General features: G+C 38.5%; 1 protein-coding gene across 3 annotated transcripts in view; it reads right to left on the bottom strand.

Annotated features, from left to right (window-relative positions):
* Positions 1–2,030: 2,030 nt before the first annotated feature.
* The window catches only part of SCHIP1 (schwannomin interacting protein 1), a 101,312-nt gene continuing 85,884 nt past the window's right edge, over positions 2,031–17,458 (bottom strand). The window contains exons 5-9 of one of the 3 annotated variants that reach the window (XM_087725312.1): positions 16,955–17,152; positions 14,292–14,415; positions 12,539–12,632; positions 9,223–9,273; positions 2,031–2,676 (exon numbers count right to left, since the gene is read on the bottom strand). In XM_087725312.1, coding sequence (XP_087581438.1) covers positions 2,625–2,676; positions 9,223–9,273; positions 12,539–12,632; positions 14,292–14,415; positions 16,955–17,152 — 519 coding nt within the window. In that variant the 3' untranslated portion in view covers positions 2,031–2,624. The remainder of the gene's footprint in view (positions 2,677–9,222; positions 9,274–12,538; positions 12,633–14,291; positions 14,416–16,954; positions 17,153–17,458) is intronic. The other 2 variants (XM_087725313.1, XM_087725314.1) reach the window with 2 other exon arrangements.

Here is a 17,458-nt window from a genome sequence, read left to right on the forward strand (position 1 = left end):
AGCACACTCACAACACTCATATACATAAGGATCTGTCCTTTATTGATCTCACCAGTTGGTTAAGGGATCTCTTCTATTCACACCCAGGTAACCAATCCTTTCTTCTGGCTCTTAACCAGAGCAGAGAGAACAGGCTATAGGGAAACTCACAGTCCAACAATCATAGGCATTAGCCAGTAGATGGAATCCAGAAAAACATCCTTGCCTCCATAAAAATCCTCAGGGATGTCCAGCAAGGAAAAAGCTGTCTGAGTCTGCAGGGAGAGAGGTATCTGTAGCAGAAAAACTACACAACATAAACCCACCGCAAAGTCTGCGAACAAGCAGCGAATGTGGCAACTAGCAAGATATAACGAAAAGCAGAAAAGCAACTGAGATAAATTGTGGAGTAGTTCTGTAATTATGGAAGTATAAATGTGTAATTGTAATGGCTGAATACACAATTAAGACTTTTATATTTCAGAAAACTAATGAACATCTTTCAACAGCTCAACACTTCAAATTCTTTTTTTTCCCCTTTGCATTTCATTTTGATTTTTCCCGTTTTTTCTTCTGTTTTTGTTTTGTTTTTTTCAGTTAAGTTTGTTTGCTTTATGCATACAATATTTCCTTATTGTTATGTATTAGTAACCAGTGCTATCAGTTGTAATGTCTTATAAAGCTCTATAAATAATTTATAAAAGCTGCCCTATCAAGTGTGCTATTGAGCCATAAATTCAAAATTTCTTTATTTATTTATTAATTAGACTTAGACTTTCAGCCCTCTCTAAGCGGTTTACAAATTTTTTAGCAAATTGAGTCAGCAACTTGCCCCCACAGTCTGGGTCCTCATTTCACCTCGGAAGGATGGAAGGCTGAGTCGACCTGGAGCCGGTGAGATTTGAACCGCTGAACTGCAGATCACAGTTAAGCAGCAATATTACTTTAATTATTCAACTTACAAGATCTTTTTTGCTAAGTTTAAACCTAACAATTTGCCTACCACATCGTGGTGTGGAGACAATAACTTGGTCCTTAACACCAATAAGACCAAGGAGCTTATAATGGACTATAGAAGGAATAGATTAGACATTCAACCCTTGGTTATCAATGAGATTAAGTGGAGCAAATGACTAGTTTTTAAGTTTCTGGGTGTTATCATAAAAGAGGACCTGGCCTGGGGCGCTCACATTGCAGCACTGGTCAAGAGGGCCCAGCAGAGATTATACTACCTGAGACTTCTCAGGAAAACAACAACTGAATGAAAAACTGCTGGTGACCTATCACTTCACCATAGAGAATATTTTAACTTACTGCACCTGTGTATGGTTTGTCAATTGCACAGTGGCAGATAGGACAGCTCTCCAGAGGGTTAATGTCATTGCCCAGAGGATCATTGGTAGCCTTCTTCCCTCTTTGGAAGAGCTTTATAGCTCCTGCTGCCTTAAGAAAATTTAAAGCATTCTTAAAGATCCATTTCATCCCCGGCACCCCTTTTTTTTAACTATTATCATCTGGCAGATGGTACAGGATAATAAAAACAAGGACAAATAGGCAGAAAAACAGCTTCTATCCCAAATCAGTAACTATACTGAATTCTATTATATAGTGCAATATTAAAGTAATATCGGGGGTTTTCAATTCAAGTGTATAGAATATGAAGGATGTTTGTGTGTGTGTTTTTTTTTAATGCATAATGAACACCGAAGACGGCATTTAATTTTGTTGTAAAAGGTGCAAACTAAACTAAACTAAAACCATTGTGTGTGCCCAATGAATGCAGAGTAACAAAATGCAAATATTTAAAATGATAACTGCACAGACATTTTTTTGGGGGTAATGAAAATAATATGATGAAATATGTACCATTTAAGTCATCACATTGTTCCCACTAATGAACAAGAAGGCATCGTATGAAAGAAATTTTAGTTTTTATTTTACATATTTATACATAAAACTTTTAAGGTAACTCTTTCAACCCAACTGCATGTTAAATAGCACATCTAAAAATTAACTTTCGGTAGTCAACATTCACAAAATGTTGAAAACTGAGTAATGTAATATATATATATATTACATATTACTGAAAGCTACAAGTTCACTACGAGGCAGGCATGTATGTTTTTTTCTTTTACTTGTATAGCACCTTCAAATTACAGTCTCATTTGTTTAAAACTACGGTGAAATGATAAAAAGTAGTCAATGGTAAAATACTGTTTTAACTTAAAAGTCTCTAAATAAACAAAAATAAAAGTTAAACTATCCTCCTCCTTCTTTTCATGTTTGCAATGTTTATAAGTATTGTACATTTTGTTCTACAGTAAGATTATTGAAATGTCCAATATTTAGTGGCACAAGTAAAAAAAAACCTAAACCAACAGCAAATAAATTTAAAAAAAAAGCAATTAGGCCAGTCACTGGACATAAAGCTTCAGATAGCAGGGAGCAATTCACCAAGCACTCTTGTGCATCCACCATTGTTTTGAGGAGGGATTCGTGCAGGGTTCCTAGTGCTTGGCAGATTGTGCCCAGAATCAATGGCTAACACTGATTTTCTTGTGTGCCAGGTGTGGAACATCAGTGCTTGTACAACAACAGAAGCAAATAAGTTCAAGTCTGTTTTTTTAGCTGGATGGCGTCCCATTTTATTTTGTTGGCATTTTCTCAGTCATGTGCTTCTGCTGACTTTCAGCATGTCTGGAGAGAAATGGAGAAAGCTATGTTATTGCGTAGAATCACAACAAGAAATACCCCCCCCCCCACTTTTAAGGTAAAACCTCCACCCAGAAGAATCATCTTGGGATAGGAAAGACAAAGAAGTTAGTTTAGTCTTATATTTATAAATTTAATACATTTATAATATAAGACTACTGATTACTTTAAAATGTGTGTGTGTTGACGCACATTTTATTTTAGAAGGGTAAAGAGAAAACAAGTTTTTACTTTCTTCCTCCGGAGATTAATCTTGTTAAGATTCATAGTCTGGAACATCCCTTCATAGTCTAGAACAGTGTTTCTCAACCTTGGCAACTTGAAGATGTCTGGACTTCAACTCCCAGAATTCCCCCCAGCGAATGCTGGCTGAAGTCCAGACATCTTGAAGTTGAAGTCCAGACATCTTGAAGTCCAGACATCTTCAAGTTGCCAAGGTTGAGAAACACTGGTCTAGAACAAAAGTGGGGACTCATTGCCCTTTGTGAACTTCAACTCCTCAGCCAGCCATGATGTGTGTAAAGGTTCTGACTAACAAACCCAAGTAAAGAAGAACTCTGAGGCCAAGCACTTCCTCAAATAACTTCTTTATTGGGTAAATAATATCAACACACTTGAAGGAAAGCCAACTCTTGAGTTTTCCCATGCTTACAGTATAGTTAAAATCAGTAATGAGTCCTTCGCCCCAGTGTCATTAGTCACATTGGCCAATTAGGTTGGCGGGCTTCTCAGGTATTTGTCTCCTCCTTCCTCCATTGCCCAGGAGATGACCTTTGTTTCTCACAAGAAAGCTCTATGTTGTATCTAGTAATATATTTCAAACTCCTCCTCCCTCCCATACAATGTGGCAACTTTGAACCAGTAAAATGGCTTCTGCCAGGTTCAGTTTGGTGTTGACGTTGAGCCAACTATGCTGCTGGCTCGGGAATTCTGGACTTAAAATACACAAGTCATAAAAGGTAAAAGGGCCATGGTTCCTGTTGGGAATATACTCCTAGTGCCAATATCTATCTATCTGGTCGTCGTTGCTTTAAATGAGTGGATGTACTTAACACTGTAATTAACTTTACTATAAGAAGGCGTCAAGAGAGCTCACTCTCACTCTCTCTGCTTGTCCTATGCTTGATGACTGGAATGTGAACTGCGACTGTAAGCTATTATTTGTTCTTTGAATTGTGTTTGGACTAATATCTACTATCTACTATGACTGCCTGTGAAGCAATTTATCAGTAGTAAAGCTACTTGTTTTTACTAGCAGTGTCTGAAACTCTATTCATGTGTTTCTACTAGCAACATTCTTTCTCTCTAGCTGCAACATTTCGCTGCACTACTTTCTGTCTCCCAACCGAGATACCCTAACATTTCCCCACCCCCTGATCTAAAAGAATACCACTGCTAAACCAAATGCAATAAAACCACCAATAATGTGTAGAAGAACACGCGAAAGAAACAAGCATAGAGTAGCACAGTAATAACCTGCCTGAAAGAAACCGGGGAAATCCATATTAAAATTCTTTCCTCTTCAATCTTTCTGACTTCTCTCAGCTTAGGGTTCACAGAGGGTAGATAGGAGAGATAACACCAAGGTGTTGTCTCGGATTTCACTTGTCCTTGATGTACTTTGCGTTACATCTGCCAAATTAAAACTCATCCCAACTGCCCTTCCTCTCCAAGAAGATGAGAACATAGAACTGCTTTCTTGGGACTTGCATAATCTTTGTCATCACAAAAAGGGTAGGAATCATTTTTTTAAACTTTTGGTTTCTTTTGTCTAAACCAATTTAAGAGCTGCTTTGGTGCTGTATGAGCACGTTGGACCATTTCATACTTTATTTCATCTATGAGGCAACTCTCTCGACCTTTTATCCCATCAGTGATAAAATCCAAAGCAAATACTGGGTCCTTTTCTTCCTCACTAACAATAGCCTACTTATGGTACTTGTCAAAATTACCAGCACGGTAGTAATAGTGGCTGTTCCACAATTTTTTCCCTCCAATAAATACATTTATGGCAGAAATAATGTTAGGCCTGGTACTTTTTGCTGCCAAGGAAGCGACTACCAGGAAATACACAGAAATTGTGGGTGTACAGCCTGGCTCCCAAACATTTTGTACAAGAGAGCATAAACATCAGCACTTTTTCCTCAACAACAGGGGAGAACAATTTGTGGCTCCAGAGCTGTACCTATCCTCAGATAATTTCAGGGGTTTTCTCTAGAGGAGTGATGTCAAATCGAGGCCTCCTGGGCTGGGTGCATCGTGCACAGGGAAAATTCCGCGAAGGGAAAAAGCATTGTGAAACGTCACATGACGGCAACACGATGAGGCGGGTTTGACACCCGTGTTCTATAGTTATTCAAAGTTTGGATTTTGTCGTCATTTTGAATATAAAATAAAAATTAATTCATGGGAATTATTGCGCTAACCATAGTTTCTTTCTTTACTAGCCCCTCTTTCCCTTTCATGATTGAACAAATGTTAGAATACTTTCACTGAAAGAGACACAAAAAGAAAAAAAAATCTATAAAAATAATTATTAAGTCTGATGTTGGCTGGAGAATTCTGGGAGTTTAAGTCTACACTCCTTAAAGTTTAGGGAACATTGTTTTAGAGCTTTAACTGTCTGGAAAATTCTTACACCATATTGGAAAACATACAACTGTAGCTTAAGGCTGCATTTTGCACTCTTTTTTAAGGAGTAGCTCCCCAATAATCAAGATTGCCCCAAGCCAAATATTTAGAAATTGTGTCAGGAAGCATCCTCCTACCATAATTGAACTGATACTCCTTATCACAGCTACATCTTACTCATTTGATTATTTTGGAAATGTAGCTGATAAGAAAAATGTATTTTCTATCATCTGTCTACATCCACCCACCTCCATGCTTTGGAAATCCAGAATGTTTTGTTATCGGTTTGGGAAGTGTGTTCAAAGATACCGATGATAAAACTGTATTGCGTATATATTGCTTAAAAATGTATGAGTAATATACATTTTGTATGCTAGTACTGGCAATAACGTATCCTGATTTGATCTCAAAATATGTCATGAATCAGGGATTCACACTCCTATGCTGCTGGATTGTAGTTATGGGCATAGCCATAAGGGAAGCCAAACATTTGGGAATAGTGTCAAGAGGCATACTATTAGACATACTTGTGCAGATGTACTCCTTATTGCAGTCACATTTTGCTCATGTTGGAGGGAGGACAGATAAGAAACATACATTACAGGTAGTGCTTTAGGTCAAGGGGTGTCAAACTGGATTTCTTCAAGGGCCGGATCAGCACTATAGTTCTCCGCGGGTGGGGGGGGGACAGGATGGACACCTTCTGCAACACTCTGCCGGCCAAAACAGGGCATGGGGATGCCCGTGCCCTGTTTTGGCTGGCAGAGTTTTGCAGGAGGCTTTTCAGGCTACAAGGCCCCCCCCCAGCCCCCGTTTTGATTGCCAGAAGCACTGCAAGCCAGTCCTTTGCTATTTTCAGGCCGGTCCCATGGGCCAGATTTAAGCACCCTGCGACCCAGATCCACCCCAAGGACCTTGAGTGTGACACCCCTGCTTTAGGTAGAACAGTAATGGAATCTGCCTATCACAATCGTAACTTGTGCCAATTGTAAAGTGAGTTGGTCATATGACCAACTTGACTTTATGACCCTTTTTGTGATGGTGGTGACGAAGTGAATGACTGCAGCTGTAAAGGAAATGGATGAATTGCCATGGGCACAGTTTTGCTAAAAACCAGAAGTAAACTTTGGCAAAACTATCATAAAATGTGATCATATGACTGCAGGAAATGGTCATAAATGCAGTCCAGTTGCCAAATGCCAAAAATGCAGTCGGGGGGAGTGACCATGGTTCCCACAACCATCAGAACTTCAAATCCAAGTCAGAAGTACTCTGCTAAGTAACCAGTTGTTAATTTAGCACTACCTGTATTCATAGCTTTATCTAAGATTTTGATATATTGTTGAGTTTGGATGTTTTCACATCTTTTTCAGCTAATTTTTAGGAAACAATTTGCAAGATTAAATCAAATTGGACAATTATTTTCATATTTATTTATTAAAATATTGCAGCTGCCAAAAACATCAGGAAAAGGTCTCTTCCACTCCCTATTATCTAATCATTTTAAGTGACACTTAAACACTAGATTAAGTGTTCCAGCTCACAAATCTGATGCTTTAATAACTTGTGGCCTAATAATGTTAGCTTCCCTGACCTGCTTAGTCAACCAGTACCTTGATAGGCACCTATGTTTCTAAGTCTTAAATGTGGTTTTTTCCCCAAAGGACAACTGAACTTTCTTGGTGTTTTCTCTGAAAATGTTTTGCTTCTCATCTAAGAAGCATCTTCAATTGAACTGAAGATGAGGCTTCTTCAGTTGAAGAGAAGAAGCTTCTTGGCTGAGAAACAAAACATTTGCAAAGAAAATACCAAGAAAGTCCAGTTGCCTTTTAGAAAAATCACCTTTGGGATAACCATGGCCTGGATGAATTGAGAATCTGCATGGACTCTGCTTCTAAGCTTCCAGTTTTGCCATACTGAGTTTCTATAAGAGCAGAGTTAAGCAATTGTGAATAAATATCTCTCCTGCAAACTTCCAGATTCAACAGGGAGTAATAGATGCTACTAGAGTATAGACCAGTGTTGATGAACTGTTTAGGCACCGAGTGCCCAAAGTGTGCATGTGCATCCAAACAGCAAGGTGCGGGTGCATGCATGCCTGTGGCCCACACATGGGTGCGCGTACCATGCATGCACAGCAGAGACCTGAAACCAGCTGGCTGGTGTGGCAGAGACCTGAAACAGAGTTGGGGTGGCTGTGCGTGTGCCCACAAAGAGGGCTCTGTGTGCCATCTCTGGCACATGTGCCATATGTTCACCACCACTGGTATAGATGTAGATGTCTATATAAATGCTCCTGTATCATTTTTATCCATAATCTTTGAATAGGTTACACTTTCAGGTCCAAACAAGACAAGAGAAAAAGGCGTCATTATAAAGTTATATAGTCTTTGTCTTAATTTACATAGTAGCAATTGCCATCTAAATTTTAACTCTCTAATGGGAAGTTGCTTTTTTTCCAGAAGCTATAAGGAATAAAAGGGCAATTCTATTGAGATTGTAACAAGGAAATAGTTAAACAACTCTTTCCATGCAGCTATTCTTTTAAAAGTAAAATCTTAGAACTTGATATTTGCTACAAACCATTAAAATATTTCCAGTGATATGCTTAATGTCTGTCCAGTTTTGTCCTTTGTAGCCACATGTGTTTTTATCGCTGAGCAAAAATGCATTTCCTAATTTTGTCCATAGAGGGCATGCAATTATTTCTGTAGGTGCTATCCATTCCCTTTCTTACTATGTATCTGACTCTTTCTTCAACTTCAGGAAAACCCATAATGGAGAATGCATAACTATTATAATAAAAACTATAAACATGTTAATGAAAATACTCAATTTTGAAACAGTGCAGTCTAATCTTTCCAGAAGCCTATGGATGAGGACCATTCAATGATTAAGTGCTGCAAAAATTGCCGAGAGAATATGATGTGTACTCACCGTATTTTACCGATAAGGCTCAAAAAGACATGAAACATTAATATGCTTCAGTCGTTCATCTCTAACCTGGCATTCTTCTGGTTATATTTCTATTATGATTCTCAGATATCCTGACTATGCATATTAGGAGAGCTGCAGTTTCAACAACTTTGAAGGACACTTCAAAAATTGGTAAAAACTAGCTTAGATATTTCATTGCCTATAAAATGTGCCCTTGCAAGTATTGACTGAGTTCAGATGGATTCAACTTCATAATGAATGTCTTGATGAATCGAAATAAATCTATATTTCATTTTTTTTTCAATATTCACAATTAAAACACATCAGCCCAAAGTTTTGAGAACTTTGGAAATTATATATTTGAAAAGCATTTGGGTTAAAATAGGATGCGTCTATCTTCACAATTTGAAATGATTTTTCACTCCTTCAGATCTTTATGAAACTTAAGGTTCAAAACTTCCTAAGTTCTCAGGCTACTATGTATAAAATTATTGGCTAGAAATATTGGAAAGGGCGGTGTGTGTGTGTGTTTGAGAGAACAAGGGCTGATCTAAATGCATTTGTCAAATTAGTAATCTCTAAATCACTCCTAAATTGTTATAAATTAAGATTGTTTACAATCTAAACATTGGATCCATCAAAAAGATTGTGTGGTTGAATAATCAATGTCATGACATCATAAATAAGCACTGAAGATACTGTGTGAATTTCATGGAATTTTGAAGATGTTAGATCAGTGGTAGAACACACATTACATGGAAGAAAGTTAAAAGAAAGGCAGACTAGCATATTTTGCTGTGAAATTACTAGAGACTTTCTTAATGAGACAATCTGGGAAACATGAAAGTAATTGGAGCAAAGGACAACAAAGGGTTTACAAAAGGGGAAAAGAAGGTGAATATTGCATGAGGAAGGGACGGATTAGAGAGATCTGGATAAACAGAGCTTTTCATTATATTTTACCTTGTCTGTAGCAATGGTGCTAAATTATCATGGCATTGATAGGGGGCCACACTGTAAGAGAAATATTTCAGAAAAAAAAAACAGTTGGGTTTGCTTTGGCTCAGAGTTAAGTCTTGGTTTATAGATGATTAATTCTTCTTTTTTAGAATTAAAATCTATTAAAAGTTGAGGTGAAAAATTCAGCCAGAGCAAAATTAATCAATTTCAAGTCATTGTATGCATCTATTGGCAAAAAACTATTAATTAATCACAGAAACGCAAGATGTATTTTGAATAATATAATTTGTAAACTTCCCTAACATATCTACAGCACCACCCCCCCCCAAAAAATTATATCCTCTATTTATTTGATTCGTTGATAAATACATGTTGGTGCTATTACTTGAGCTTTCCTCTTTAATCAACTCAGAAGGGGGGGGGGAGATAAAGCTACATTCAGAAACTTAACGCCATTGATCTTCCAGGCTATTTTGATTGATTTTGCTCCCTCAAGTCAAAAAGTACAAAGTCATTTTCTATGGCCAACCATGGTTCCATTCTTTAAATAATTAACAGAAGCCTTCTGGTTGGATGTAAAATTCATTAGTAAATATATGTCAACTAGCCCATGAAGCAAGAAGTAGGAAACAACGGAACTACATGACCTTTTTAAAAAGATGATTTAGGGTTCATCCTCAAGTCCTGTTACCTATGGCATAGATGACCCACTGTTTTTGGAGTTATGCCCTCATAAGGCAGCCTACGTGTTATTCCCAACTTAATGCAAAAGGATCTAAATCAGGGCTGTCAAACTGGATTTCTTTGAGGGGCAGATCAGCATTGTAATTCTCTGTGGGCCAATGGGGGGGAGGGGAGAAGGAGACGGGACAGATGCCTCCTGCAGCACTCTGCCGGCCAAAGTAGGACATGGAGGGGATGCCCCTGAATGGTCTCCTGTAGCACTTTACCAGCCAAAACATGGTGGAGGGGAGGTCTCTGTGTGGCCTGTTTTTGGCTGGCAGAGTGTTGCAGGAGGCTGTGGAGGCCAAAAATGGCCTGCGGGGGGGCGAGGGGATGCATGTAGCCCGTTCTGGCCAGCAGAGGCACCGCAGGCCAGTCCTTTGATATATTTCTGGTTGCCACCGATCACAGCTATTGACTGAAAGCACTGCTCTCTCTTGCAGCACTTATTCCTTTGGTATATTTGGGATATACTGGGGTGAAATTCACAAAGAGTTTTCAGTTTCTTCTTTGGGCCCAAGCAAAAGGAAGCTCAGAAAACTGGTGTCCAAAAATAGCCCAGCTGACTGACTGAAAAGGTAGACGATGAACCTCAGATAAAGTGGATGGAGCTCTTTTTGGTATGTGTAACCATAGCTTGTGTAAATTGCTTCACACTGCACTCCTCTTTTGCTCTATTGACCTGGCAGCCAAGACACTCAAAAACCATGATTAGAAACAGCCTGGGTTTTAAGTTCTGGCTTTTTAAAGCAGTTCTTCAGAACTTTACACAGTTCCTAGGCACATGGATTGTTAAAGGGAAGACTTGCTTCTGCAAATCTGAGTCACACTGGATGACTCTGACTCATCACTTCAGCTAACCAAGAGGCAGCTAAAGCCTTCATCCTAGGCACCCACTATACTTCCTCGAGCCTGTCTTCCACATCTCCAGGAGAGTGACTGGGGAAGCCCTGGAGAAGCTGGTTGGGAGGAGACGCAATGTTAAGGGATCCTTCTAATTGCTGCTCATAAACCACAAACCCATAAATAACTCGTAAATCCATAAATAACTAAATAACTTATAAATAACATAAATAACTCATAAATCCACAAACCCCCATAATTTTAACTTAAGACTGTCCACTCTTGACCTCACCCCATTCCTAAGAGGTCTGTAAGGGATGTGCATAAGCGCACCAGCGTGTCTACCATCCCTGTCCTGTTGTCTCCATTTATTTGTACTCATATTTATGTTTATACTTATACCTGTTATTTTTTATATCTTTGACAAACTAAATAAAAATAAATAAATAAAATTGTCTCGTGATAAAAATGGAATAACTTGATAACTTGCAATCCCCAATATTGCACAGATTAGAGTTTAACAGTCCAGGCAGCAGAAGTATAACACACTTTTCTAACAACTCGAGAATGCATATTAATGCAACTGTGATAAAGAGCCCTTAGCAAGATGCAGCAAAGTTAGTGGGGGGAAAAAACAATAGCTTTTTTGAGAAAAGGATGTGGAAGAAGAATAAACCAACAACATTTGGCATTCTAGTTAAGATGAACATCTCAAAACAGACTCTAAATAAAGAAGTGGCTATACCTGCGCTGGAAGCAATTCTCTGACAACTTTTACTATTTCCCTGGCAACAAGATCTTCCCAAAGCAAAGGAGAGACAGAAACTGACAGAACTATCACACTAGAAGCAACTAGAGGAAATACAAAGTGTTGGATTCTAAATGACAAATTGATTCAATGATTCAAGAAGCTCCATTAATAACCAGATAGGGAAATCTAAATCACAGACAATTGTTTGATCGGCAAAATCATCTTCTGATTTTAAAGGACAAAGCCACCCGCATAAAATCAACACAAAATCAAGTACTAGTCTGGTTAAAAGTAAAGTAGCAAAATGAACCAACCAACCCAGAATCAAAAACCCTACCAACAGTAATGACACTCTTTCCCAAACCAGATTAGTTTTCAATGTTCTAAACATTCATTCCAGGAGAAAAGAGGGCAGGTTATTTATCCAAACGCCATTTTCTATCCGAGGAGAAATGGCAGGAGGGTTTTTTTTTGTTGCGTGCTTCAGCCAAATTTGTTTGGTATGAACTGAAGGTTAAGCATTGCAGCTTAAAGAAAGAGGAGTTTTTTAAAAAAAAAAAATTAACCCCCTCCTCCCCTGGAAATTATTCCTTCCCATTTTATTTATTCAGCATCTGCCCTGAATAAGAATTCTGGAGAAATAAAGCCACTGCATGTTACTTTATGATATTGGTTTGTAAAATAAAATAGAAGCAAGGAGCCAAATAAGCATGACATGTGATAGCATCATGGTGCAGGGTTCATCATTTTGATGAAATCTTGGCTTGCTGTGAACGTCCCTGTTGTGTAGTCCTAAAAAATAAGCCATTTCAACCTGGGAACTCATAGGTCTTAGAGATTTTTTGTACATCTTTTGGGATATGATCCAAGCGTTGATGAGACAATAGTTTGAGGAATTCAGAACATTTCCTCCCACCCAAGGTAGCAGTGACAGGTCATTGCCCCATCAAATGGTTTTCATATAGGCCTTATCAACAGAACTTAATAGACAGTGATACTAACCTGGTCAAGTCTTCAATGTCTACCAGCATTGCATCCTGCTCTGTGTGCAATTCATCTCGAATAAGCAGCAGTTGCACCAATTCTTCATTCAAACCTGATTTTGAAAAAAAAGAAAGGGGGGGGGGAAATGGAATTTAATTAATTCTTTTCTAACATTTTGGATACTTTTAGCCACTGTGAGACAGACGTTTGATATCTCCTTCCAAAACAATATAATGGTTTCCATTAGTTTTTTGGCTTGCATATAAATTAGGAAGGATGTGAAGTCATGTTTCTAGGAATAGCAGGTAGCAAAATATTGAAATAATACTGTTGCAGGTCTCATGGGATAATCAAGGACAAATTTTAGAAGCCGCACAGGATCTTAAAATGTTAAGTTGACAGGCAGTCTATGGAACATCTGGCCTTTCCTCAACTGAACGAACTGATGGAAAATCCTCACGACTGGATGTCTAAGGGACTAAAGCTGCGTTTGCCATCAGCAGATTGCCAAGGCCAGAAGCTGCATTATCTAAGAGGTCATGCCCTCCAATTGTGTTGGGACTAAATGTCTTGTGTTTTAATGCCAACCCATCTGGAGCATCACATGATAGGAAAGACTGATGTAAGATGCAGCCCTGGCTCTACTGATACATGAAAGCAGCTATTGTTCTTACCATAACAGCTACTGATGTCATGTTAGAAGAAAACAACTAAAATGAATTCTTCACTCTCTAATTAGATAAAGGCCTCACAGTGTTTGTCAACCTGTTGTCCTCCATACGTATGTGTCAGGACTATAACTAATGTTGGCAAGTTGCAGCGTCACCAGGAGGTGAATGCTTGCTTGCTTGCTTGTTTATTTATTTATTTATTTGCTGCCCAGCCAAAACAATGTGTCTCTGGGTGGCATACCAGATAAAAACAAACAACGAAAGAAAGAAAACCATGTAGCACTAAAACATACAAAATTAAAACATACGCAACAAATTCTCCATGACAAATTGACCCATTCTTCAGGGTCAGAGTAGGAAATAAAAGTGACAGAAAGAACACAATGGCAAATCATTAATCCAACCCAAAAGCTCAATTTGACCCCAAATTGTCTTTTACTCCCAGAAAAACCCCCAAGCTCTTTCATACAGGACTGGAAAAAAAAACACAAATGTATTTCTAGCCTAGAATTCATGTTTTGTTTGGGGACACCTGCACTGTCTCCCATCATCCCATTAACTTGCATAATCTATTCTCCACTTTAGGTGAGAATATTAATCTCAATTTATTAATTGTCAGTTTATTCAGCTGGGGATGCTGAAGAACCCTGTGGAAGTCTATATGCAAATTACAAAATAACAATTAGCAATAGCAATAGCAGTTCGATTTATATACCGCTTCATAGGGCTTTCAGCCCTCTCTAAGCGGTTTACAGAGTCAGCATATTGCCCCCACAGTCTGGGTCCTCATTTTACCCACCTCGGAAGGATGGAAGGCTGAGTCAACCTTGAGCCGGTGAGATTGAACCGCCGAACTGCAGATAACAGTCAGCTGAAGTGGCCTGCAGTACTGCACTCTAACCACTGTGCCACCTCAGCTCTCAGGTTCTCAGGCTACTGGTAGACACATGGTGTCCAATCATAAGATATATTCTTATCTAGTACATCATTATAATCTTGCCATGGGGCCCATGGAACCTAATATACAGTACTTTGACCTTAAAATACTGTGAATAATAGTTAGACAAAGAAAAAAGGCAGAAGAAGTATTTTCCACTTACTTTCTATCTGTGAATGTAGATCATTGACTATCACTTGTAGTTGCCCAATTGTCATATCTCTCAGGTCTGTGGGTTTTAAACTTCTTTTCATCAAGCATTCACTTATATGAGGCATATGTGGCAGCTAAAAATAACATTAAAACATTTAAGGCATGTATTAGTTTGAGCAGCACACTCTTTGTTTGCAATAATCAACTTCCTATGTCAAAATAGTAGCAGTAACATTGATATTTTTAAAAATATTATATTAATGTGCCTTGGACAATGCACATGTATCCTTGACTTACAACATTCATCTAGTAACCATTCAAAGTTACAATGGCACTGAAGAAAATGATTTATGATTATTTTTCACACTTACAACCATTACATCTCCATAGCCACATGATCACAATTCAGGAGTTTGGCAACTGGCATGGGTTTATGAAGATTGAAATGTCCCGGGGTCATGTGATCAGCTTTTGGGCTTTCTAATAAGCCAAGTCAATGGGGAAGCCAGATTTACTTAATAACCGTGTGACTAACTTAACAACTGCAATGATTTAAATTACTTGTAGCAACTGTTGCAAGAAAGGTTGTAAAATGGGGCAAAACTCACTTAACAACTGTTTTGTTTAGCCACATAATTTTTGGGCTCAGTTGTGATAATAAGTCAAAGGACTACCTGTATAATTTCTTGATTCTTTACCAGTGTACAGAATATATAGTTTTATAGAATTCTTTATTGCCCAAGTGTGATTGGACATGTTAGGAATATAATCTAATGGTTGGGTTGGCAATATATAAATCATATAGCAATGCTGTACCTGTTTCTTTAAATCATACTGTAAAATGTGATTGGTTGCTATTTTCCTCAATTGGCTGTAAGAGGGAGCCAGAATGACTGTTAGCTCTCTGTTTTGTTAGATGCTGGGCTGATCTGATCTGAGTGTTTTGGAAGCTGGCTGTTAGAAAGTGCCGTGAGCTATTGTAAGTTTTGCAACTGCTAGCAAACTTTGAGTTCTGAACTGATTATATGATACTGGACTATGTTATTTGGATTATCCCTTAACTGAAAGACATTGATGACTGACTGTCTTATCCATGTATGACTTGGACTGTTTGATGGACTCTGATACCTCTATTTCCACGAAAGTAAAAGCCTATTTAAACTGCAGTGTCTCTGTATGCTGGTTTGTGTGTTCTCCAACACAACTCTCACAACGCTTCTCTGAACGCACTCGCTGTCCCCACGGGGAGCTTACCTAACAGGACACACAAAGAATTTGTCTCCAGTGCATAATAGAATAGAATAGGGTAACAGAATTGGAAGGGACCTTGGAGATCTTCTAATCCAACACCATGCTTAGGCAGGAAATCCTATGCCCTTGATGGCGAATCTATGGCATGCATGCTAAAACTGCATATTGATGCCATTCACACTTGCAGCAGAATCTTATGGTACTGTACTTAATGAACCATACAATTTTAGATTGGATAGGGAAGAGAATCCCTTCTATGAAACAGGAAAATGTAAAACATAAACATCCAATATGGCAAAACTGGCATGGGCAAGACAAGTTTGAAGGGTTGGAAAATGTTATCTTCATTATCCCCTTTGTCTCACCACTTTTGTTCGATACCTAAAAGGCCAGCATTACTACAAGTAGTCTTTGACTTACAATGTGTTGCTTAGCGAATTTTTCAAAGTTATCATGTACCCTGATAAAGAGACTTATGACCTGGATTTGAATGTCTGCTCCCTGTTACATGAATATCCCACATTTGCGGATATGTGCAGTGCCCCATGATCACCTGACGCAATGGGACCTCGGGTCTCAAACAGCTCAGACCACAAACAATTTGGGTGCCGACCGAAAAATCTGTTAAATGTTTCACTAATGTCACGAACACATCCTCGGGTGCCGAATAAACAGCCACAGCAATTTCCCCTTCCGTGCTGTTTGTTTTGTGTGCATGCATGCGCAGTCAGTCTTGCTTCTGGTCATGACCGAGTCGGGTGCCGACCGAAATCCTGGAAAGGATTACGGTCGGCACCCGAGGTCCCACTGTATTCTGATATATGAAATACAAGTGAAATGCAGATGGTTCTAGAATTACAACAGCAATTGGAACCAATATTTCCATTACTAAATTATGTAGTCATAAAACACAACATCATTTGACCATGCTGCTTAGCACTGGCAATCCTCATTGCCATTTTAAACTGAGGGTCGTGTATCATTAAGTGTGGGCTACTGAGGGAGCAGGAGAGATTTAACAGGAATAACTTGTAATCTTCTTTGCTGGGTTCCCCATTGGCTTTGCTTGTGGGAAACTGGCAGGGAAGGTTACAAATTGTGATCATATGACTACAGTGTGTGGCAACCATTGCACATGAAATCTGATTACTAGGAGCCCTGAATGTGATCACATGACTACAGGGAACTTGCAACATTGTGTACTGCTTGTAAATTCCTCCTATTCAGTGCTTTTGTAACTATGAATGGCTGCTGAACAAATGGCTGTAACTCGAAGAATAACCGTACGTTATTTTTTAAAACATATTCTAGGTCTACCAAAAACAACCCATGCACTTTAATTTATAAATGCTTCCCTCCACAAAGTGGGTAACCCCTAAAATGCAAGGAAATGAAAAGCATGACTTTTTATGGGATACATACAAGATCAGCTACTGGAGATTTTTTCCTATTCTGTTTTTCCACCTCTACTTGCATTTTGGCCATTGGCTTTGCCATCGCCAGAGCCATTTTGGCTTCGGCTTGAAGTTTCTTTTGTCTTGTGAGAAAATCCATATCATCCAAGGATTCAGATTCCTCCTCAGTAGTATCTCTGTCAGAATAGGAAGAGCTCTGCTTGCTCTAAAAAAACAAAGCAAATGTAAATCAACACGTCTCTTTCAAGATCCCACCTACTGATATAAAAAAAAGGGGATTGCCTCACTTTGTAATTACTCAATATATACACAAGCCATGAATTGATGTAGTTAATATAAGTGAGCAGCACTATTATATATGTGTTTATGTTCGTGTAAATGCACTAAGTTATCTTTGGCAAGAGGTAACAAGTCGTTTGAGTTTTTTTTATCTCTGCCATCTTTGTTCTGTTTTTGTTTAGGAATTGTTTATCTTCCTTTAAGATCTTTTCTTGTTCAAGGTGTTTAAAGT

Source organism: Thamnophis sirtalis, unplaced genomic scaffold, assembly GCF_051295495.1.
Source record: "Thamnophis sirtalis isolate CommonGarterSnake01/CBP01778 unplaced genomic scaffold, rThaSir2_p1.2 scaffold_11, whole genome shotgun sequence".
In the NCBI taxonomy this organism is placed as follows: Eukaryota; Metazoa; Chordata; class Lepidosauria; order Squamata; family Natricidae; genus Thamnophis; species Thamnophis sirtalis.